General features: G+C 34.5%; 3 protein-coding genes and 1 long non-coding RNA gene across 6 annotated transcripts; 2 read left to right on the forward strand and 2 right to left on the reverse strand.

Moving 5' to 3' along the window:
- Positions 1–53: 53 nt before the first annotated feature.
- LOC140804042 (E3 ubiquitin protein ligase DRIP2-like) lies at positions 54–4,904 on the reverse strand. Of its 2 annotated transcripts, XM_073159917.1 has the most exons (8): positions 4,726–4,904; positions 4,336–4,583; positions 3,429–3,528; positions 2,278–2,605; positions 1,716–2,155; positions 1,566–1,619; positions 782–854; positions 55–458 (listed from the first exon to the last, which is right to left on the reverse strand). In XM_073159917.1, the coding sequence occupies exons 2-8, from the start codon at positions 4,448–4,450 to the stop codon at positions 288–290; spliced, it is 1,281 nt and encodes a 426-aa protein (XP_073016018.1). In that variant the 5' UTR covers positions 4,451–4,583; positions 4,726–4,904; the 3' UTR covers positions 55–287. The 2 variants fall into 2 exon arrangements, with proteins under 2 accessions (XP_073016017.1, XP_073016018.1); XM_073159916.1 differs by having other exon boundaries at positions 54–458; positions 4,336–4,896.
- A 2,876-nt stretch (positions 4,905–7,780) lies between these two features.
- LOC140804044 (probable galacturonosyltransferase 6) lies at positions 7,781–13,524 on the forward strand. Its single transcript, XM_073159919.1, has 9 exons — positions 7,781–8,167; positions 8,275–8,309; positions 8,730–8,771; positions 8,862–9,009; positions 9,108–9,172; positions 9,954–10,186; positions 11,074–11,431; positions 12,297–12,818; positions 13,050–13,524. The coding sequence occupies exons 1-9, from the start codon at positions 8,056–8,058 to the stop codon at positions 13,323–13,325; spliced, it is 1,791 nt and encodes a 596-aa protein (XP_073016020.1). The 5' UTR covers positions 7,781–8,055; the 3' UTR covers positions 13,326–13,524.
- LOC140804045 (uncharacterized) lies at positions 8,316–8,680 on the forward strand. The gene is made up of 2 exons (XR_012112015.1): positions 8,316–8,522; positions 8,619–8,680. It is a non-coding gene; the product is annotated as an uncharacterized lncRNA (long non-coding RNA).
- A 1,783-nt stretch (positions 13,525–15,307) lies between the features above and the next one.
- On the reverse strand, positions 15,308–18,052 carry LOC140804046 (auxin-responsive protein IAA14-like). 2 transcript variants are annotated; one of them, XM_073159921.1, is made up of 5 exons: positions 17,565–18,052; positions 16,966–17,201; positions 16,405–16,540; positions 16,241–16,302; positions 15,308–15,652 (listed from the first exon to the last, which is right to left on the reverse strand). In XM_073159921.1, the coding sequence occupies exons 1-5, from the start codon at positions 18,035–18,037 to the stop codon at positions 15,615–15,617; spliced, it is 945 nt and encodes a 314-aa protein (XP_073016022.1). In that variant the 5' UTR covers positions 18,038–18,052; the 3' UTR covers positions 15,308–15,614. The 2 variants fall into 2 exon arrangements, with proteins under 2 accessions (XP_073016022.1, XP_073016021.1); XM_073159920.1 differs by having other exon boundaries at positions 16,405–16,543.
- Positions 18,053–25,162: the final 7,110 nt, after the last annotated feature.

Below are 25,162 nucleotides of genomic sequence, written 5' to 3' on the forward strand. Positions count from 1 at the left end.
CTCCAAAAGGATATGGCTTACGATACCAATCTTGACGTAATGAGTGCAAATTGTAATAAAAACTCGATCTTGATGTAATAATAGGAAGTCGTCCGAAGGCCTCCAAGGAGTTAACATCGCCGAGTACAATTAACTGTAAATTCTTCAAATATAATGACTTCATCGCAAAGGTCAAAAAACACACAACTAACGAAGTTGCCATAGCGGCAGGTGTAAAGAAAACACAGGCTAACGAGAGACAGGCGAAGGAACTCAATAACATGAAGATTATCGGGAAAATGGGGCATTCAAGGATCAGGAATTTTGCGAGCGTAGCCCAATACCATCACAAAATCCTTTGCAGATGAACCGATAGTGGCTGATACTCTCTCTGTGGAAGTAGCTTGAAGCCATAGATCAACAAGATTGTTCAGTGTCAATGTGGGGATGATTGCGTGCCCCATGAATTTGATTTCAACCTACAATAATGATACAATATCATTGTTGCAAAGATAACAACTATGGCACCTTAAAGACTCCATCTTCTTCACACTAAATGTGCTATGAATATGATTTATCATATAGACCAGATTAGATACACAAACACGTGAACTTGAAAAATTGTTCATCGATTCTTTGCAACCATTCGCACTTAAAAAATTAATTTTCACCTCTCTCTCCCTCTCTCTCTCTCTATAAATATATATATATATATTTCTTTGAATGAGACATGCTCACAGACTAGGTAAACCTTATATAAGCTAGATTTGTATCAAGATTAATTAACAGTGAATGAAGTTACCTCGTCTTCTCCAGCAAGATCTAACTTCCTCGTTAGATACTTCTGAATAAAAGAAACGGAAATATTCCCATCCCTGCAACAAATTGGATTTGGTAAAAGAGACAGTCACTTGCACAATAAATAGATCATTTTTTTAACATCGGCATGGGTGCTCATCTAGAGTCCAGCTGAATCAGGAAAAGTATACGAGATGTGAAATTATCGAAGTATACATCATGGAAATTTTATTTACTTATTTGTCAAGAAAAACAAATGCACCTCTAAAGGCAGTGAATTTTACTCAGACAAATCCCAGAAGGCATCAATAAAATAAATCTTAAACCAAGAGTCAAAATTCACGGGATTGCCTGAGTAATCTGGAGACATCCAACAAGCACTAAAATCCTAAGACTTCAGACTTGTTCCAACATTTTTAAAAAAGCGATGGTTTTTACCTTCTCAGATTCGTGAATACAACCATTTACAATTATTTATGCAAAGACTTTAAAAAAAATGGCCACTGACTCAGAGGATAATAAAGACCAAAAGGTAGTTGACAGAGAAGCAAGAAGAAAACAAATGGTTTATATCATACAGCCATAAAGAGCACACAATAACACCTTCAAATTATTTTTTTTGTTGACCTTTCGTTTTGCATCAACTGAGTAAGTAATGTCCTAAGTAACTAACGCATGCCTCTGGCAGATGCAAGAAGACAGCAATAGAAAATAGTCAAAACACACTGTTAAATTCAAAGTGCAATTATTTCATAAAGGTGTAACAAATGAAGCTTTTGAGAACTCACTTAATTCTCAAATAACCTGCAGAAATCTGAGGCAAGGGTGTTGCATCTCCTTCCCTAAACATACATCACAAATAATTAGAGCAATATAGAAGTAATCAATGTCAATAATTTTAGCATGATCATTCAGAAGATTACACAAAAACCGCTTACTGTTCATCAGCTGCCACTAATGAGAACCAAATCGGGTGATTTTTTCTCTCAAATTTAGAACTTATAGCGTCGATCAGAGCCTGGGGAGTATTCCTACATTCTCCAAAATTTGGTGCCTTCTTCTGCCGAATTCTGCGCAGCTTTTTAGGCTTTTCTGACTCTGGAGGGATATAGTCATTCTCATCTCGATCTTTTGATTTCTGCCTGTGTTCCTTGTTCTTGACTTTATTAAGAAGTCCATCGCTGTCATGGGATTGCAGAGCTGATGATTTGGCAACTGAACCTTGGGTTCCATACTTTGAAGATTTACTCCTGTGTGCTGCCTCCACCAAACAAGTTAAAGGCTTCCAGATATCAGATTTCCCTTCCCAAGGCGACGAACCATTTTCTCTTCCCTTATCAGAAATATGGTCAGTTGATGACTCCACAACAGCATTGTTCTGCAACAACAATATCAGTAAGCACGAAGAGCAACATCTGTCAATAAAAAACAGGGGATTTGAGGCCCCCGATGCGGGAAAGATGTACTGATGTTCATAAGCTTCAGAACTACATCCCATACCTGCCTCATATTTTGAGTAAGTTTGTTCAATGTCTCTGGTGAGCTAGAGCTTTCATGATGGTCCTCGGTGGAGTCATCATCTTTCTTAATTGGTTTCTCAATACTAAAACTAGAACCTCGTGATGCTTTTCTTACCGTGGATTTTGACCTTCTTCCAGTCATTCCACTCTGTGCTGATACTCTGGGAGTGCTAACCACCAGAGATGAGAGAGACCTTTCCTTTCTCTTTGCAGGTAATGCAATAGGAGTTGCAATTTCAGGGGACTTCAATTTTATCCTCTTGTAAGGAAATATTTTTGCCCTTACATCTTGCAAATTATGATCCGGCCTGTCAGTGTTAAAAGAAAATATTGAGGTGCTTGAGGAAAAACGAAGTTCCTTGTACAAAACATGCAAAATCCTGTTAATGTTAAACAAATTATACAGTAACAACACATCCACACATCCAAAATAAGCACAGAAATGAGGCCGTTATCGAAGTGTACAAACAATACCATTCACACTCAATGATGTGAAGTTCTCACGATATGTTCAAATATGCAAACATTCCTCAACATAGAACTTATCATGTTTTGGTTTCTTTGTTCCTATTTCATTTGACACAGACTCTCAATTATTTCACCACAAATAAGTGCTCAACAATGAACATTCAATTCCTCTGTGCATTTGGCGGGGACTGCCGTTGAGCAGCTAATCATTCCAGGTCGATAAAATTTATGATCATCAGAAGCACATCGTACATAAGAAGCACAACATTTTTTTCCAAATACCAGATTTCAATGACTTCCACGCAGAAAACAAAGCCCATGTGTCCCTAAAATTACAGCTGCCAATGAATTCTGAACTGTCAGACTTTGAGGTGGGAACAAAGTGAAATAAAATGTAGGAGTTGAACTTGTGAAGGAATGCAATGTTCTGCATAATTCTTCACTAAAATGGTTCGGGAAAAATGAGAAATTAAAGCAATTACTGCTTTCACTTACATACAATTCTGTGTTACTAGTCGAGAAAGGATTATAATGAACCGACTTCTTGTGAGTGTTGTGGGTGCTTAAGCATGTTTATGTTTGCACCCATGTATAGGTGAGAGAGAGAGAGAGATGGCAATAATGCACAACTGGACAAAGAAATAATGAATTTGAAGACCTCACCTCAACTTCTCTAAGGGAACACAACCCAAATCTATGTTGCATACGGGGCAGCATTCCATTTCTTCGTCAGACAGCTTCTTGTATATACATTTCTGGCAAACTATGTGGTATTCATGAAAAAGAACATCAAGTTCACATCAAAAGAAAAAGAATAAAACTACACCATGAAAACTTATAAAACATTTATTCAAGCTCAAAAGGTCCAAATGAGCAAAGATTAAAAGATGTCTTTCAGAGTCTGAGACACAAAAAACGAATTACATTAAATGCAATTTTTTCATCTTTCCCCAAACACAGCAAACTGCTTGCCACAAAAAAAGAATTACATTAGTTGCTTGATAACCCATAGTAAATATCACCCAAATTTTTATCAAGATCTCGAGTCCCAATTATTCAAGACTTCAATCAAATTAAGTGGGGTAGACAAAGGACCGTTGAAAGCCATGTGCTGGTTCGCTAATACATCAAAACCAAAGCAGATAAACGTCCCCATTTAGTAGATAAAAAATATTCCTATATCCAAGAGTATCACCGTTAAAATGTTTTACGACACATGAATCAAACCATTATAACAGGAAACCCGTCAAGAAATTCAGCTCACGTGAAAGCTCGACAAGCATAAATTTCCCCACTGACATAAAATCAATCAAACGTTAACATAATGCGACAATTCAGACGAGAGAAACTCGCAAGGAACCACTAAACCATAAAAACAAGCTCAATTTACCCACGAACAAATCTAAATACCGTAACAATTAACACGCAATATGAACGACAAACCGAGGTGCTAGCGAAACCCAGATCACCGAGAAACTCAAAAACGCTAAAAAGCAAGGCAAAATTGGAATACCCTCCCACGAATACAAGAAAAATCATGATTCAAAAAAGACCATCGAGCAGCACTCACACGTGTGGAGACATTCTACAATGGTGGTGGCGTCGCGGAAGAGCTTGTGGCAGAGGGGGCATGTCATGCATGGCACCACCGCCTCCCGTCTCACCTTCACGACCTGATGCGACATCGTATAACCCAATTCACCTAAATAAACGATGTAAAACCACAGCTCTCGAACCCACGTATTTTATACGGTGCATGCTGGCGCCATCTCGTGAAATGATAAGATTTACGTCCACTACATGTTGCTACACCTGCATCTGCATTAAACCCACACACCAAACGCACAATTAACACCACAAAAGCTTTAAACCACGACCACCCGGATGATAAAACACACATAAAAGTGAGGAGGAACACACGGTCACACACAGATGTGAAAGGGATTATAGTTAAATGGACCTATAAATCTGAGGAAAGGGAAATTGGTGAGATGAGATTTGGGAATAAATAGAACGTGGGCTAGGGCCGATGGCGTGTCGTCGACGATCTCTCCCTCTGCGTGTATGAGTCTGTCTGTGTGTGGGGGTTTGGAGTCGAAATCGAGAGAGAGAGGTGGGAGCTGGGACAAGGCTTCATATATCTTCAAATTAGTTGGAACCAATTTTCTTTATTAGTTTCCAAGTAATTTTAATTATTTGATTATTACTAATTTACTAACAATTCTTTTGTCTGTGAAATAATTTTTTAAATAATTTATTATTTACAAAATATAATAAGATTACATATAATTAAAACTTAAAATTTATGAGTCATTATATATAAAAAATCAGTTTTTTTATATTTTAAAAATTTCATTATTTTTTCTTTGAATTATATATACATATATACCATCGCACGAAAAAATCTACCAATATCCTCGCATGTATAAACATGTGAGATGTTCGCCCCTCGTTCGACGAGATTTGCAAAGGTCGATTAACTGAAACGTATGCTTTATCGCGTGAATTCATCGACTATCAAACGTGCTCTTAGATGACCCAATTGAGTCATTGTTATTTGGTGGAGTCATTTTCATATATCCTCGCGCCTCCGTTTTCTATCCTCCCCCGACCATTAACGTTGTCCATCAAATCATCTTTCCTTATTTTTCTATATTTCATCAATCGCAACGAAAGATTCTAGCAAATCCAATTATTCTCATCTGAATTCAAAGTAAAAAAAATGAGCGTGTCAATTACGTAACCATGGTAGTCAAATTTAAAGTCGTAATCGTTCATTTAATTTTTTAAAAAATACACAAACGCTTGTGTAATGTCGCTTCTATTTTGTTATTTCCAAATTTCATAATTAAACTGATTTCATAAATTATCTATTTTTGCCTTACTTAATATTTTTTAGAATGATACTTCAAGTTTCGTGAAAATAATTAAGCATATGATCTCGTTAGTTGGATTCTTAGCAAATAAGAACATAGAAACAAAAAATCAAATCCTTTTTTAAGAGAGTATGTTTTATTGTGAGACGGTCTCACGAATCTTTATCTGTGAGACGGGTCAACCCTACTGATATTCACAATAAAAATAATACTCTTAGCATAAAAGTAGTTATTTTTTATGGATGACACAAATAAGAGATCCGTCTCACAAATATGATACGTATGACCGTCTCACACAAATTTTTGTCTTTTTAAAAAGCGAAAAAAAAAAGAAGAAAGATTAAATTTCATTAATCAAATTATATCACATTTATCAACGTGATTTCGTGCATGTTTATAATTGAATTATTATTCATGGAAAATTATCACACATGTTTTTGCGTCTCACGCGTGTATAGTTTGATTTAAAATATTGATTTAGGAAAATATAATATTGGTTTTTTTTTTTTTTTTTTTACAGTGTTTTTTTTAACTATTATCATGTATATTTCAATTTTGATATTTTTTCATATATTATATTATAAAAATTAGCGAGAGATTACACTACAATTTTGATAGAAAACAGTTTTGGTGAATTTGTCCATAATGGAGGGCAAAAATGAATGATTGAGTCTCATGTGAGACCGTCTCACGTGTCATAATCCATTAGACGAGTCAACCATACTCATATTCACAATAAAAAGTAATATCCTTAGCATAAAAAGTAATACTTTTTCATGGATGACCCAAATAAGACATCCGTCTCACAAATACGACCCGTGAGACCGTCTCACACAAGTTTTTGTCAAAATGAATATACATATTTTAGTGCCCTTGACAGTTTCTATCATGTACTCAACTTTAATAAAATAGAATAAATAGATAGATATTAACTTTTATCGTATAGCATTTATTTATTTTAAACCATCAATCGGGTTCACGCAACAACGGAATTAAATACTTGAAATTTAAGATTTATGTAATAATAATAAGTCATAATATATTATCTAAACAAATTTAATCTCACGAGTAAATAGTTTTATGAAAAATCATGGCAAGATTAGACATGAACATCGTTATTTTCTATCTTCCTACACATGTGGAATATTTATATATATTTCAATAAATAATTGTTTTTACATATATAACTTCTCAAAAATAATGTTCAAATTTCGAATAACAAACTTGAATTATATGTCACTATATTTAATGTTCAAATATAAAATAAAAAAAAGTTATAGCTCAAAGAAAATTAAATAATAGTACTACGTACATTATAGCCCCTTAATATTAGTGGTCCAGCTTCAGACCATAACAATAAAATAACATTCGACAACATTTCTAATGTTAAAGAAAATAAAATAAAAATTATCGTTCGATTTGTATTATTACCCAATTCACACGCTAACGAATCATTTGTCACCATGAGCTTCGTTACTCTTCTCAACACATTTTCAGATGAGTCTATCACTCATAATTTGTTTAATAAAATTTATCTGACTATTATGTTAGTTTGGATAAAATAAGAAATAGCAGATGAAGGTTATCGATAAAATAAATTGTTATTCAACTTATACGAAGCGTGATTTATACCATTAATAAATAATTTAAAACTAGGGATCCTCGCACACGGTTCACGTTTTCATAGGGTTTAATCAATAGAAATATTCTTTTTTGGGGAAAAAAACTTATATAATCATAGGATTTAATCAATAGATGACCATAATTTATTTTAAAAATAATAAATAAATATGTTTAAAGAAGAAAAATGAAATATGAACGGAAGGTAGACATAGATAATAACCAATCATAAGTACATTAAATAGGGACGAAAAGAACATTTCAGAAGGTGTGTGGTCCAAACCCAAGACGATCCAATCCAAAGGCATGACTGCAGTCGTTATTCATAACTAGACAAAATTGGATCTATATATTTTAATATTTAATTATATATTTAGTAAAATATAAATTATGTTTTATTATATCAATCAATTATTTTCTAACAATGCCTGATATTAATTATACGTATATATACTTGTATATATAATAATAAATAACAAAAATACTTCAAAAATAAATAATGATTAATTCATTCCTTTTCTTGATATGAACGTGCCACCTTCAAGTTCCAACCCTACCCGCCTGAGTCGCTCCATGCAATATTTATTTCCGATTCCCATTTGATTTGAATTGACAGTACACACAAGTGCTCTCCGTAGACGACCTTGTTTTTATAGCGAATAAACGAGGAAAACCCCTAATTTCGTCGGATTGTTTTTCAGCTTCGGTGATTGTTGTTTTTGGAAATCTGATAAATAAATGTGTAGAACGAATTTTTCCGGTTTCTGATTAGCCCGATTGTGTGGAGGAAATTGATGAGGGAATTTCGTAGATGTACGAGGATTTTGATCCTCTCTTTGCTTGGTCTTTCTGTTGTTATTCCCGTTTTTCTACTGTCTCATAGGCTCAAGCATATTAATTACGAAGGTGAGAATTTCTTGGCACTTGAGTTGTGTGTTTTTATAATTTTTTTTTTTTCTGTGGTGGGTTTATTCTGATTTGTGTTTTTCCCTGTTGTTCTTCTCTTGTCGCAGTGTCCAAAGAATTCGTGGAAGATTTGTCAATCATTGTATGAATCTCTCTTCTTTGGAGCTTGATTGATTGGTTATATTAATTGTTTAGCTGATATCTCTGTGGTGCTTATTTTTCGTGTAGTTGGTGAACTGTATTGCATTAATTTGCTTTGCTATTGATTGTGTTATTTGATACCATCTGTAGAACGCATAATTCCTAGTCTTTGAGTTTGTGCTCTCTCTTTCTTCCAGCAGTTGATGAAGGTTGTGTAAGTATTAAGAATTACGAATCAAGATATCACTTTTTCAAATGCTTTGGTGTTTGGATTTGGTTGACTTTCATTTTCCTCATCAATCATATGCAGTGTCAATTGATACACGAGTCTCAAACTTCGAAGATTTTAGCATCTGAAAGTGAGAATTTTTTTTATTTATAAAAGATGAAGTAACATGTGCTGCATAATTATCTTGTGCAGAAACGCCGAGCTGAGGCCCAAACTCTTGACGTAATAGAGCAGGTAATCAACTAGATGCATCATTTGTTTGACAGATGTCATGTATTGGTTTATTCTGGTTTTTGTATTACTGAATGTGATTATGTTGTTCAGGAGGATGGCGAAGGATTGAAGGAACCCCTCCTAGTGGTGTACAAAGATAATACCTCAAACTCCGAAGTTAGTTTTAGTTCTGATGAGGATAAAAGATCTGATGAATCTAGAGTTTCTGCTGATGGTGCTGTCTTGTCAGTAAATAATGGTTGGTCTTGTTCACATGTCCTTTTTTCAAGATTAAATGCTGATTTTTTTAAATAGAATTTTGAATCATATTTAACTCTGTTCTTATTGCAACTTCAGCTGCTGGATCTAATACAAAGGACGGTACACAGAAAAGGCAGCAGGAGGATTTGCAGGGGACAAAGGTACAGTAATCTGGTTGATATAAATGACTTAATATTCAGATTATTTATTTCATCATTCTACTTAACCTTATTGATGGTGAAAATTTTCATATGCCCTCGACGCATATATGATTAACTTAAGTGGCTGTATTTTCAGTTTATTTGAATGACACTGGCGAATCATCACTTGTAAGACAGCCAATATTTTGTAGTTCGCCTCTGGGAAACACCTTCACATGTTTTGTTCGGACGAAATAGATACAATTGCAGTTATGGTTTACACAAGACCATCAATCTCACAACTCATGATTGCATTAATTGGTCCCTTGAAATTCCCCTACAGTTTTTAAGTGATAACTTATTCAGGGAGCTGGCATATTTGTTCATGAGATGCTAGAGACCATGCTCCATTTGTTTTTCCCTTTTCTTCCTTCCTGTAATCTAACCATTTCCATTTATTTTGACTATCTCATATATGGTATCATGAGGGGTCAACGAATCATCATATCACTAGGATATAAGAAGCACCAATTATCTGCCCAAGTTGCAATGAGTTCAAGGATGATATTAGGCTGTTTTATTTGTTTATGTTCTTTGATACTTTCATCACAATGCATATTTCTGTTTTGGGGGGTTCTAGTTTACAGAGCGTCTTTTCATTACTCTGTAAAATGATGATGAATAAGTTTCATTCATTTTGGGGGGGGGGAGGGGGGGGTTGGTGTCTCTTTTCCTTCTCTCTCTTTACGTTTTAGCTTCATTATGTTTCCCAAATAATGCTTTGTTCTTTTGTTTAATAAAGGAAGTGTCCCATGTAGATACAGTTCTGAACAACGCGGATGTACCTAACATGCCAAGGAGGACACTAGATGATAAGTTAAAGGAGATGAAAGACCAGGTGATTAGGGCCAAAGCATACTTAAATTTTTTACCGGCAAATAGCAGTTCTCATTTTGTGAAAGAATTGAAACTTCGAATTAAAGATATTCAGCGAGCCATGAGTCAATCCATTAAAGATTCTCGTGTATCTCGAGGGTATGCCATTTTCCTCAGTTCTTTACATTTCATCTATGCTAAATTTGAACTTATTGGAGAACCAAAAGAGCTTTTCACAGTTGGGTGAAATCATTTTGATTTGCGATACTACTGAGTAATGTTCATTTTTATATATGATAGCCACTGTACTATTGTTTACAAAAATTTCTAAACGATGTTTGATGGCTTGGTAACCATTTTATAGTTGTAATATACCAAGCAAAATATTGCCTTTCTTATTCCAAGAATTGGATGTTTGTTGTAGTTGTATAATGGTTGTTTTCTGGCAATCCATTTGTAGTCAGTTGGTCATGTATCAAACTAGTTTCAAGATCTTAAACCTCATATTTAAAGGTTGGTACTATTATTCCCTTCTCTCTCCAGATCTCCATGGAATTGACTCTTGGTGATTTGATCTCCCTTATTTCTCCTGGAATTTTTTTTAACTTCTAGTCGATTATTAGTAACATTTGGTGTGTTAGTACTTTCTCTCGAGGCTCTCCCGTAAAAGCTATGTGATACCCTATCCCGCATGGATAAAAATGAATGTTTAAACAGATTATAATGATATATGATGGACTCTTATAACAATTTGAGTTAACAATTTTTTTAAAATGACGACGGATACGAAATAATTGGTATAAGAGTGTATCGTGCAGTCGTGCTTGTGCGGCCCAGACCGGGGGCCGTGACCAACTAAACAACAACAACTTCAATAGTGATAAATATTGATGGTGAATATGTTAGTTTTATTGTGATTTTTCACTCAACAGAAGTATATACATGTCAGGTTTTATCTTGATGGAAGCTACTGTTCTATGAAAATTCATTATGGTTGTTTAAAAAAAATCATTAATGTCAAAGATAAATCAACACTGCTTCTTCAGTGCTTTACAGAAAATGAAAGCCATGGATTCTACTTTGTTGAAAGCCAGTCGCATATACCCTGATTGCACTGCTATGGTGAAAAAACTTCGTGCTATGACCTATAATGCTGAAGAGCAGGTCAGGACACACCGGACTCAAGAAACTTTTCTTAAAGAGCTTGGTGGAAGAACCATCCCTAAAGGTCTTCATTGCCTTTCTATGAGATTGACTGCTGAATATTATGCTTTGGAGCCTGAGGAGCGGGAGTTCCCTAACAAACATAAACGACAGGATCCTGATCTTTATCACTTCTCTGTTTTCTCTGACAATATATTGGCTTGTTCAGTTGTTGTGAACTCAACTGTTTCGACAGCTAGGGTAAGCGGTCTGCTTTGCTTTCCTTTTTCCTGGTGATATCTTTTCCATTTTCTTTCCTATTGTTCATTCAAAACTTAAAGCAAAATTAAATTGGAAAACATTGAGAATGTTCTGGTTTTGAAGAAAATTTCGAATTAAGGGAAGAGTTTAATTGGACGATCTAATAGTTTTGGGCATGCTTCTCAGTTTTTATTTTTTATTTTTTTTGCAACGTGACTTGAATCTTTATTGGAATGTTGCAAGGAAATATATCTTTCAATCCATGAATTGAAGGATATATTTTTTCTATTTTTTCAATGTCCTTATATTTTCTTCATTTATTTTAAAAAGATAACCACTAACCATATTTATATTATGCCTTTGCCTAATTACGGAAAATTTTGTGAAATAAATTTGGTCAAATTTTGTTTTTGAGAAATAACCATATTCAAGTGTATGTGACTGTATTCAAATACACTTGGGTGAGTTGTTTTCAAAAAATAAAAACATTAATCAATGTTATTTTGTTACCTATCCCGCCTAATTACTTCATTGACGAAGGATTTGTAAGTTGAAGCTGAGATATGTGGCTAGCATGATGATAGTTTTGATCGTTCTCTTTTTTTCTCGAGAAAATTGGAGGTTTTGATGCTATTTTGATTAAAAATATATTTTATATATAAAGTATTTATCTTTTGTTTAGCACTATACTTTAAAGACAATTTGGATGTTCTGCAAAACCTTGTCACAAAAACAACTGATTGGTCACAGCATAGTAGTTCAATGATTATTGGTGACTGGGTTATTGGTAATGGCTTGATGTTGCTTCTCAGTCATGCACGTGAATCTAATACTATAATGTAACCACATTTTCTTTACTCGACAGGAACCCGGACGAATAGTATTTCATATAGTGACAGATTCACTCAACTTTCCATCTATGTCAAAGTGGTTCTTATCAAATCCTCCTGGCAAAGCTACAGTGCATGTTTCGAGCACAGACAGTTATCGATGGTTATCAACCAAATACAATGTGACCACGAAGAAGGAAGCTTCTGTTGATCCACGATACACTTCTGAGCTGAACCACCTTCGATTTTATTTGCCAGATTTATTTCCTCATTTGAATAAGATAATCCTTCTTGATCACGACGTGGTGGTGAGAAAAGATTTAACAAGACTCTGGAGCATGAAAATGCGAGGCAGGGTAAATGGTGCTGTTCAGACATGTGATGAAGGGGAGCCTTCATTCCGCCGTATGGATATGTTCATCAATTTCACAGACCCCATACTTGCAAACAGATTTGATGACAACATGTGCACGTGGGCCTTTGGGATGAACTTGTTCGATCTACAACAATGGAGACGACGGAGTTTAACCCAAGTTTATCACAAGTACCTTCAATTGGTGAGTAACTAATACTTATTACCAGAGGCATATATCACAGAAAGTCGACCGAACAGAAAATTTGAAAATTTGTGTGCACTTTTTCTAAAACTGCTAGTGTCACCCCTCCAAAATCTATTCACCTACTGCATTCATCCCCATCTTATGGAAATTAGCTTTCGCACAGCTTCCCTTCTATATCCTTAATACAATGGTGTTGACAAATTTTAACAAATTAACATCGTCTCATAGGGCAATGACCGGTCATTGTGGAAAGCAGGAAGCTTGCCCATTGGATGGATCACGTTTCATGGACATACAGTTCCTTTAAGTAAGAAATGGCACTTGCTCGGCCTGGGTTACGACTCCAATGTGAGGCAGGAGGACATAGAGCAAGCTGCTGTCATACACTACGATGGACACTTGAAGCCATGGTTAGATATTGGGCTTGACGAGTACAAGCTGTTCTGGAAAAAACATGTCGACTATGAGCATCCTTTCCTTCAAAGTTGCAATATCCATGGATAACTAGGTCCCAGATAAGAAGTTTCATATATGAATTACATTTGTAAGCGTCACATTTTTTTTACAATTTATTCTTTCTCAATTTTCCAAGCAATTTTTAATGTAAATTTCCACTCCATGTTTAACCATATATTTACTCGTCTGTAACATATCTTCTTTAACGTTGAGTCTATTTTAGCTATAACATGCCAAAATTTGGTGAGATTTTTCTCCCCCGAGGTTGTACGACTAGTGAAAAATTGCTGATGTCCAATCGGTGTGGCATATACAACAATAATCACAAGCCACGATTTCTATTATTTGTACGTTTGCGTTGATTGAGTGAGGGACCACATTAAAAATTAAAATATTGTGTCACTTACAAATTGATGCGTCGAGGTTGAATTTATAACTTCTAAAAAAATATTTAATAAAAAGTCTCTTATTAATTAATAATAAAATAAGGTAAAAAGATGGATAATCCTAACTTATTTTTAAAATTTTATTTTAATATTTCAAAAGATCAAACATTCCAAATAATGACAAAAATTTATGTGAGACGGTCTCATGGATCGAATTTGTGAGACAAATCTCTTATTTGAATCATCCATGAAAAAATATAATTTTTTATGTTAAAAGTATTATTTTTTATCGTGAATTTTACTTTTATGTATTTGATTTAATATTTTAAATTAAGCAGAATTTGAACCTGTTACCATAAATTTGAGCTCGACTATGGAGTTTTTGCTTTCAACCAGCTCCAGATCACTGCAGCAGTCTCCATCAGCTTCCAATATTTCTTAAACCTAAAACATCGCACTACTGCTAGGGTTTATTGTCAGGAAATTACATTTCTGATTAGGTTTTCGACCTCATGCATCCTAATCTCGTTCAACGTTGATTGCCGGAATCCATTTCCATGCGCGATACTGTTTTACAAATTAATGATTACATCTCTGGTTAGTTTGTGATGGTTTTGACTGTATTTACTTGTGGCGGCCAAATGCATGACGCTTGACACCAACCTGCTCTTGCATTTCCAGATCAACTTCAGAGTCCTTATTGATTGATTTACATATTTGCATATGCTCATACTCATACTCATGAATTCTGTTTGTATTTCTGTGCATATAAGAGATGGGTGATGGGTATAAGGCTAAAACGTTACGGTAGTTCAGGTTGAACTAAATTACAGCAGTACTCATTAGGACTTAGGAGTGTCAACTAATACTAGAAATCTTTCAGCATTGAGCAGATTTTTTCCTAGAGTTGTGCTGCTCAAATCTGTCTGGTAAGACGCTTCTCACTGTTTAGAATTTTAGAAAGAAGTGTAAGCTCATGGTATTTGACCACATTTCAATTAATTCTGCTTCTTAAACTCTCTTGATTGTCCAAATCGATGCAAGAACTTTTGAAACTTAACCAGTTGGTATGATTTTCATTGAAATTGAATCAATATATACATTCATTGTAAGCGATGAACTGTGTGTTAAATGCTAAATTGGTGCAAGTGCTCTTGAAAAAGTTGGATTGGTGTGTTTTTTCATTCAAAATTTGTTAAATTCTACTTTATAAATCAGTTTGACCACACTTACCAAATGTAACTGGGATATCTAACTTTTATATAATTAAATTTAAAACAAATTTGACGTGCTTGGTTTTCTTTGATAATGCTGGTGTCTGGTCCTGCAAAGAACGTGGTGAGTTCATGTGGTGTTTGGTTAATGAATTTGGATGATAAACTTTGAGATAACATTAAATTGACATGGGAAAAACTCGAAGCCACAACGGAAGTTAGGTTATGGATCTAGGCTTCTCATCCCAATAACTCTGTGCAAATTAATTAGCAAACCAACCAATCATACTGAGTAGAGAGAATGATATATTAATTAGCACCTCACAATGCTTCTATCCTGTTTCTTTATTCTTACCCCTCTTACAAATTTAAGTATGCATTATATAACTACATGCAATTTCATAATGAGAAAAACAAACTGACAAGTGGATGAATGGAAAATACACACTTTAATACACTACAAGATACCTTCTGATGTGACATTATTGGGCACATTATTGAGATTTTAACAGCCCACATAAGAAGACTTAATGGGACAGGGGTACTTGTTTATGTTCAAAACAATGAATACTTAACAATTCTTCACACTTAATATTACAACCAACCAAACATGTAGTAGTACAGACACAATCCAGCATCCTGCTCCATCCATCTCGTGCATTTGTCCTTTTTTCTCCTTGTTGGACCGCACAAACACAAAGATCAAACGAGCAAGTTGTGGTTGAATTTATTGAGTCTTAGTTTCTGTTCTTGCATTTCTCCACGGCTCTAGGCGCTGAAGCACAAAAATCAATTTGGTTAAAATACTGATTTGGCACAAATGTACTAAATGGTAATGTACCGAGTGTGATGAAATGGCCTGTTGGGGGATATAATAAAATCATCACTAGTAGTTCGAGTGGATTTGTTCTTCTTTTTATTGTTGTCAGCTATTTTTAACTAAAGAAACAACGACCCTTTTGCTTTTGCATTTTTGATGCGTTTTACATGTGCACTTAGTCTGAAAGTCCTCTACAAAACAAATCTTACATTTGTCATAGAAATAGTAAAGATCATAAATAGCGTTTTATTAAGAAGTTTTGTGATTATGGTTTATTTTCAAGTATTTTTATATGTGATCATATGACAGGCAATGCATCAGAATATATTTTGTACCAAGATACAAAGTTAGAAACTTACCGACCGACCAGCTGAGGTTGATGATAGTTTGCATTTAAGATAATGTTCTAGCTCAGTGATGTGTGAAGCACAGCCCCACAATTTATTGTAGTTTTGAAGTTTACTTAGAAGTTTTGTGAGTGCTAAGTTTCAAAACTGGTAAAATCATGATAAAAAATAACAGAACAGCTTCGAAGAAACCAACCGAGTCCTATAGCCTCTGTTCCTTTCATAATGCGAAGACGCCTGCATGATCCAACGAACATCCTAGTTGACATGCATGAAATCAGGCTTTGTCTGGGTTTTTGCGATAATTATGAAACGAAGCTGTGGTTTTATTTTCTAGTTAGTAAGATTTGGATGACTTACTCCCAAGGTACGTCGCCAATAAGCATCCAATCCCCATCCTTGTCTTCATAAGTTGGAACGTAATCAGAACCATTTAAAAGATCCACGAGCTTGCTCTCCTTCATGAAGTCCATCATTCCTTGAGAATCACATTTGCCTACTATGAAAATGGAGTTAAAATTTATAGCAAATCCCCAAGTGAGTCATTTTTCAAGTTTCCCGTGTTTTGCCTGATAAGGTTCGGATTAGAAGTTTTTCATGTGAGATTGAACTCTAGCAGAAGTCTTCGTGTAAAAGGGACCATCCCATCTTGAGCAATTTCATGCTTTTTATCTCTAGATCAAAATGAGACGACCATATTTTTTTGAACATGACCGACACTAGTTTCTGAAGTGTGATATCGGATGATTAAATTGATTTATTATGTGTGAATAGTACTAACTAAATAACCAAGATTTGAAAGTTCCATTATGCCAAAAACTTTCAAAAAATCGATGCTGAAAACTCATAAAAATAAAACCCGAGTCTATGAAACAGCGCATGGTATTAATTTGTTTTTCTGAGACGAAGTAGTTAACTTACCCGTGGTGAAGGAACTGAACATTTTGCACAATGCCTCAGAGAGCTCTTGATACGCCTTGTACATCTTCAAGTCAACTTTGCGGAGGTACGGTGCACCGTCCATGCTTACTTTGACAAACACCGCTGCTCCGCCAGCAACAGTGGTTCCCTTCTCGCTCACCTCTGAGTTGTTCTTTTGTACAGCCATAATATTTTTCCGGAATGATCGAACTGGCGGCCATCCCACAACCTGGGCCCTAGAAGATTCACATCGGGTGAGTACATATATACTTGAGTCCTCACAATTAATCTTGTCGGGTTTAGCTTTTTATTGATTCCGATTTCTGATTTTCTCTCGCTGAATATCTAGTATTTCTTCCTTTCTTGTCGAAAAGGAGTAATCTTTAGAAATAAACAGAACTAAAATGAGTAAATGAAGAAGAAACACCGCTGAGCATAACACAAAAATGTAAACGACAAATTTTTAGAAAAAATCCCAAGTATAATACACTACTAGAGGAAAAAGGTTTGATAATTTCAAAAAAAAACACATGTTTTGATTTGAGAAGTAACGCCTTTTCACACAAACACAAGTAAAACATATAATAAGAATAGCTTACTTAGCAGGAGGCTTCACTGGATCATTAGACCCGGGTAGCAGATTCTTTTCCTTCCCATGCGACAGATCAATCTCCTTGGAGGAGAGATTAAGCTTCAAATCCACAGTTTCTCCATATCCTCTTTTCCCATAATTAACACTATTTTTCTCTTCTCCACCAGGCAATCCTAGTCTCAGCTCAGTTTCTTTAAAATCCATACTTTGGCTCTTTCCCTCCTCATGACATAGCATACTGTCAACCGTTTTTTTCCTATCACCGACAATTTCTTTATTTTTTTTATATTTCACTCCACTTTTCTTCGCATGATCTCTTCTTGATTTTGCTTTTTGTGATAAGTTTTTATTGGATGTGAAAAAGTTAATGGAGCTAACACTAATGGAGAATGAGTAATAATGGAGAAGATAGAAAAGTTGGGGGAAGAGCGTGCCTGGACGAAATGGGGTATTAATATAGGCAAAAGGGTTGGAGTGCATGATTGATTGTAACGATTAAATTTGTACTTAACTCAATCTCAAAACTTAGTTCAAGATGGAAAGATTGTTCTAAGTCTATATATGCAGTTCCTAAATATTTTTATTTAATCGATGTGAGACAACTAACACACTCTCCTCACATCTAGGAATGAATATTTAGAACGTGAAGTTCATGTTTAATCAATAGCAGTCCAACACATAATGATGAAACATGAATTCTGATATCATGTTAAGATTGAACTTTGACTTAACCTAACCTAAAAACTAGCTCAAGGAGAGAAATATCCAAACTCGTATATACAATTCAAGAGATTTGTATCTTGCCGGACAACTAACAATGATGACACGTGGATCAATCAGGCATCTGGATATCTAATCTTTTTGGAATGGGAAGTGGACATGGTGTACCACAGTAGCCTACTTTCTCATGGTTACTGCCTGGAATCTGCAGGGCCGCCGTTCCTTTTACTAAGTTATTTTATACTAAATCAGAGAAATACTAACCACGTACCATATATCATTAGATGAAGATCACATATTTCACTTAAAACCTCATACATCCAATGCCATGAAACGCTGTCTAGGGAGTATTTTTCATGCATGACTACACTCGATGATTCTCCCCTTGCTCGTATGGGCTTAGCTCAGTTGGTCAGCAGCAGTAAATCTTGGAACAATAACCATGGATCGAGTCTCGCAAGCGACAGTGTGGGAGTTAAATTCCCTCCAATGAGAGGGAGCTCCTTGTGCTCGGCGTAGCATAAAATCTAGCTGCTGGTGGTTGGCTGAGTCACCATGATCTACCTCCTCTCACATTCATGTCGGGCCGGGGGTGAGAGGCGCCTAAGGTGAGCGATTTCACCTTTTGGAACGATGATTCTCCCCTTACTTAGAATTATTGTGTATAAACTCAACAAGTACTATAAAACACTTCAGAACCTTAACACAACGATAGGAGGAGATTTAATTTAATGGGTTAGATACGATTAGTAATTAGATTGAATCAGTACAGGGATGCTGATATGTGGGTCTCAAATTTAGTATAATTTTAAAAAGTGAGATTAAGCATGAAGTGTGAGTAAAAGGTAACGATTAGGTCAAAAGCAGGCAAAGCCTTAGTTGACCATATTAAGAGAGCTTTATATGTAAAAAGACACAAGTTTTTTTTGTTTCTATTTCAATATTAAGAAATTTGATGTTTTTAATAAAAGAAATGTTGGATCTTTTAGATTAGGTTTTAAATAATTGAAAATTCATCAACTGGAAATAACTTGCACTCGTTAATTTCTCCCAATATAATTTGACTTGAAATTATATTTAAAATTAAGTATGAAATTAAATTTTAAATTATATTTAAAATTGTAATGTTTGATGCTTTGTGCTTTGTAGAAACTATGGAATTTAATAATGGAAAACAAGTTCGTTATGTATGTTCAAAGTTAATTCATATATTTTTTTATAGATAGATAAGTTTAAAAAATGGCAACTAGTGCCAAAGTTATTTCATTGAGCGGTAGATTATGTGCACCAACTTGTATCGAACCGTACCTGGTGGCATATAGACTTCGAATTCTAGTGGCTTCACTGCCAATACTTTCCCGAAAGATTCGTTATCACGAATACCTTCAAACCTTTGCTTTATCTTGGATCTGGATTTTCAAATAGCTGCTTCTCGCAAAAGACAATGCTGCCTCTTTCACATCGCTGGAGTTTATTTCAATCATTTCAACACATAAAACAGTAAAAAGATATGTTAACAATCACAGCAGTGGTCTAAACATTTCACAAGATTTTCAGTGTTTTTTGAAATAATTTCGGCATTGCTTTCTTTTACGTGACAACTAGATGTATTTTATTCATTTCTGACAAGTTAAATAGAAGAATTTCGTGCAATATGGAGTACTAATTTTCTTTTGGGCTCCATTCATGTGTACTAATTTTCTTTTGGGCTCCATGCCTCCAAACGTATCACCCCGTACATTACAGCACATCAATGCATGAACAATTGTTTTCGTGGGTCAATTGATGTTCCTCGCATCAGCTATGACACAATCAATTAGTCTAGAAAAGTAAAAACCCTCTCTTCTTTAACTCTCAAGATTGTTTGATTGAATCCAGTTTATGTCTTTGGAAAACGTATCTACATGGCTGATAATGTTCCGAAATACAGTTGAAAGGAAATGGTGTCCCAAGACATGTGCTAAGATTAATAGGTTGGGTACTTCGTAGGCATGTGATTGATCGGTGGCCCTAAATGAGTCAAACCAATTTTTCCATGTGCGATCTGCATGCATTTTCCCATCCTTTATTTCATATAAATAATTTTTTTTTAAAAAAATGAGGGAAATCATGAAGTTGACTTTCTAACCGGTAATATTATATAAATTTTTAGTGTACGTTGTCTAGTTTCCTCAAGTATACCTTAACCCTTGTTCATGGGACAATCTGATGAAGCTATTGGAGCTCTCATGTGAAGTTGGCCATCATTTTTGTAAAGTCAAGATTATAGGTTATTTAAAGGGGTCTGGCCTCATGATAGACCAATGATAAATATATCAGAAATTATTGATGTTCAGGCTTTCGGTATTCGATTAGGCGGTGGCTTTAAATTATTGGTTCTGGGAAATTTTCAAATGGAAAAAAAAAATGGATTTAAACAATCATGATATTATGGGAGAAACGATATACTTTATTCGATGGCAATAATACTTGTATTGTTCAGGAGTTTAAGCACAAAAAAATATAAAGAAATGACTTTGATTTCCTACATAGCGGCTGATTGTCTTTCTATTGTCGAGGAAAAATGGTGTCAACATCTTTAGGGCGGGTTGTATTATAGATTAAATAGTTCCCTTGGTCTAAGTCTAACAATGGAGGTTCCGGACGCTTGGTCAGTTAAAAATAAGAATTTCTTTCTCCAACTATAAAAAACATAATAATTTAGGATGAGGTTATTGAGTTCGGGTTTTTTCGGCTGCAGAGTCGAAAAATCAGGTAACATTTTTTAAATTACCTGAAAAAAAATTGTCGGGTGGTTTTGTCAGTTACCCGAAATTTAATACATAAAAAAAACTAGACATAAAAAACACAAAAACTTGTGGATTGTCGTTACATACTGTACAACCAACAAATCAGTGGCACAAAACAACCAAAAATCGTTCAAAACCCGACCGAAACAACATACAACAAGGTAAAACATGTTCCAATCATGAATTGCATCACAAGTAAAACACTTCTTTTAAAGTAGTGCCACTCATGTATGCCAATCTTCCAAATTAGATATCAAGTTTTTTCAATCATGAAGAATATATTTAAAACACAATCATATAGTCTTAAGGAGAATAGTTATTTAATATTTTTTGTTTGATTGTCTTTTCTGCGCTAATGAATAGTTACATCTGCTGGTTTGTCTCATCACAGTTTATTCCGTCATTGGAAATAAAAAAAATTATAATTATTATAAATTATGAATTTTAGTCTGCTTATTGCTTTTGGGAATTCCAACTTTGCATAGTTATTCTTTAAAAAGTGTTTCTCTGGCCTTATTCCCCCAGCAGTCCCAATCTTTACTCTTTGATGAAAAGACTCAGTGCCCCACAACCATGTGACATGTTTCCTTTCGGGTTAAAAGTTAAAACCATCCTTCTCACATGGATAACGATGTAGATGTTATTATAAGGTGAAGAAGTTAAAATGAATTATTATAAGGTTACTTTGTAGAGGAAAAGTGTTAGTAGTATACATTTTCACGCTTTTATTCTTCATTGGTCTGTAGAAGCACGCTTCTTATTCTTGTACATAAAACAAACTTAATGTGGCGGTTAATGACAAAACGAAGAATTTCCTTAGCTCAGTGAGCTTATTCTCTTGTTTCTCTCATTTCTTCAGAAAAAGTAATTTTTAAAATTAATAAAATACACCCAAATATCACTGTTACATGATTCTATTTACTACAGGAAGTATAGATTAAATGGGTACTTTATGTAATTACTACTTGACTTTTTTTTTTTTTTAAAATTTATTTTTTATAATCTAACATGTTTAATATGTTGAATGTTACTGATGTTTCTGTTGCATGATGAGTGTCTAATTCCCTGTCCTAGATTGGATCGGAAGCTGTTTGCTGTGAATGTGGAGTTTTAAGAAGTGATAATTTTACTCACGTAATTGAAAAGCTTTTTTTAGTAAAAACACTGACTTGTTAACAAGAGTTCGTTCACATTCTAAATCAACCCCCCTTAATTATGACAAGTAATAAAATCGAAGAACAGTGCCCCTGAGGAGGCAGCCGGAGTCTGAGTTGGTTGACTTCGAGTTCATCGTCATAAAAAAAAAACATTTACAGTTCACTTATTGTAACAACATATTCATTAGGAAATATATAGTAAATAAAATTAAAAAGGTGCCAGGATAGCAGTACCCTCTAGTCAAAGAGTGGATTTCTTATAATGGTGGAGGGTTGGGTAGGGTCTCATTCTAGTTGCGATGCGATGGGTCATATTTGCACCCCAAAAGTGCAAGGTGAGGCCCATACCTCTTTATCACCATTTAATACCTCACACGTGCCTCGCAAATTACTGTGATGTTTCCGATTCCTTGAACCTAGGATACACACAATATCGTGCTATGTATATCCTTCTTTTTACGCATGAAATATTTTGTTTCTCATCCTCCCTCCGTCAGGCATATAATTTTGACTTTGTTTCTGAGGGTTCAAATAATTATTAGAGTTAGTAGAAATATCAACACAATTGTGGAAGCGAAGGTAAAATAGATATGAATCCAAATTCTTTACGCAAGTTTTTTGAGGGACTTTTGTTGGGTAGGATAGGACAGTATTTCATGGCCATGTTCGCCATTCCTGGGATATATCCGTTCACGGCCGTATTGTAAACATACGAAACGATTTCAATTTGCTGTCCATTCATGTTCTTGGTTAGGTCCACTAGAATCATATACATATATATATGAGAGGGATTGGAGGAGTATGCGAGTGCAATGCACGAGCATATTTCCAATGAATTTTCAAAAGACAGATATATCAATCAAATTAATAAGTGGACCCTTGTATCTAACATTATTTGCCGAAATGTGAGTTGGATTAAGTAATGCCAGCTAGTTATTTAATTAATTATGTCGACGAGGCTATATTATTTTTTGCCAGTTTTCCGTAACATCGAAATATACAGTGCGTGTTCTGGTAGTTTTGGGAAACAGTTTATGAGATATATAGATTGATGCATATTTTATTTTACTACTTTAGAATAATAGAATTGTTATGATGTGATCTAAAACCAACCATTGAATATAATTTTTTTGGGCCTCCAAATTAGAACAACTTTGTTGTTTTCCTTTAAGTTCATTGCAAAAGATCGAAAACGATTCTGGAGAACAAAAAAAACCAAGGCCATAGGGTTCGGTTCTTGTGCAACAGCAATAGGGCTTCCAAAATTTGGCGAGTATATCTCTCTACTTCAATAAATCCATAGGGTTTACAATTTGTCATAAAGCGATCACTAAGTCATCTAAAACCAACGTTGCTAAAGTTCAAGTTGCAAGCCTAGCTACTACATCGAGTCTACTTTGAGTTTATATATCGAACCATTTTACGTTTTTCGAACCTTTTTTTTTTAAAAAAATTGAATCAATATAGAACCCATGACATTTGAGATAAAATAAATCATCTAATGTTGATCATGATGGTTGATTTTTTTTTATTTAGGAGAGGCGTTTGTTGTGATTAATGATGATGTTGGATGCATTATTGGGTTTAGAAATTAATGAGTTTTATGATTGGACAAGCAAGCGAATGTTCTGTATATAACTTACGTTCACAATTTCTAATGGTGCTTGCAATTTAAACTACATTAATCGAACATTTTTTTTAGTTAGACCTTCATTTGATTGATTAAATTTTATATTAGATATATTTCGTTTTCGTAAATACATCTAACTTATTAATGATGGAGGCCTTATTCTTCTATTGTAAAAATGATTTTTGGATTGTTGCAACTCGGACTCGGACTCGGACTCGAACTCGATACTCCATCTAGACTTACAGTGTGTTTGGCAATTAGGATTTGAGAGGATTTTGTGGGATTTGGAATTGGATTTGGAATTGGATTTGGAAATTCAAGTATTTGAAATTCCATTTGGTGTTTGGTTTAAAATTTAAAAATGGTATTTACAAATCCATTTCTTGTTTGGAGAAAAAAGGATTCGAATTTGGAATTTTAAAATTTTACTAAATTACCCTTAGAAATTTTTGGTGGAGAATGATGTGTTGGATAAAAAAGTAATTTTATGTTTTTAAAATCCAAATCCCACCAAATCTTATCAAATTTGATGGGATTTGGATATACTTGTTGAAATCCCATGAAATCCTAAGCAAATCCGAATCCTTTTTTATTAACATCTTGCCAAACAGTAAAAATAGGATTTTGAAATCCAAATCCCATGAAATCCTCTCAAATCCTGGTTGCCAAACACACTGTTAAGATCTTGGTGGTTGATGTGCGTTTTTAAAATTATGGCTTTGGAAATTTATGGAAAGATAATAGAGCCGTGAAGGTAGGAGGAAATGGGGGATGAAGATTTAATCAACAATGTGGAATTTTGATTTGTGTCCGCCTTAATTTAATCAAGTATAAGACACTTGGGCCCACTAATGAATACTCACATGGCCCATACGAAACCCATCTGCCGACAAGGACTGGACCCACCTCACATGCCCTGCTCTTTCCGTTTCATGATACATTATTCAAGCTGGCCAGTCAAATGTTTCCTTCTAATTTATTATTATTATTATTTTTTGAAATGATGTTCCTTCTAATTTATTATTATTCAACATCTTAATATAATATACATTTTTGTACAATGCGTAATTTAGTAATAAATATGATAAAGTTTTTTGAAATGATGTTCCTTCTAATTAATATTATTCAATATCTTAATATAAATACATTTTTGTACAATGAGTGATTAGTGATAAATATGATAAAGTAATACAATTGATAAAAAAAAAGTGTATGTTCTGATGTGTTCATATATTAAAAACAGTATTAAAAATCACATCCGTTATGGTTCCAAATTTTCAAAGTCAAAACTTCAATCTGAATATGCATG

Source organism: Primulina eburnea, chromosome 10 (genome assembly GCF_022965805.1).
Source record: "Primulina eburnea isolate SZY01 chromosome 10, ASM2296580v1, whole genome shotgun sequence".
NCBI lineage: Eukaryota > Viridiplantae > Streptophyta > Magnoliopsida > Lamiales > Gesneriaceae > Primulina > Primulina eburnea.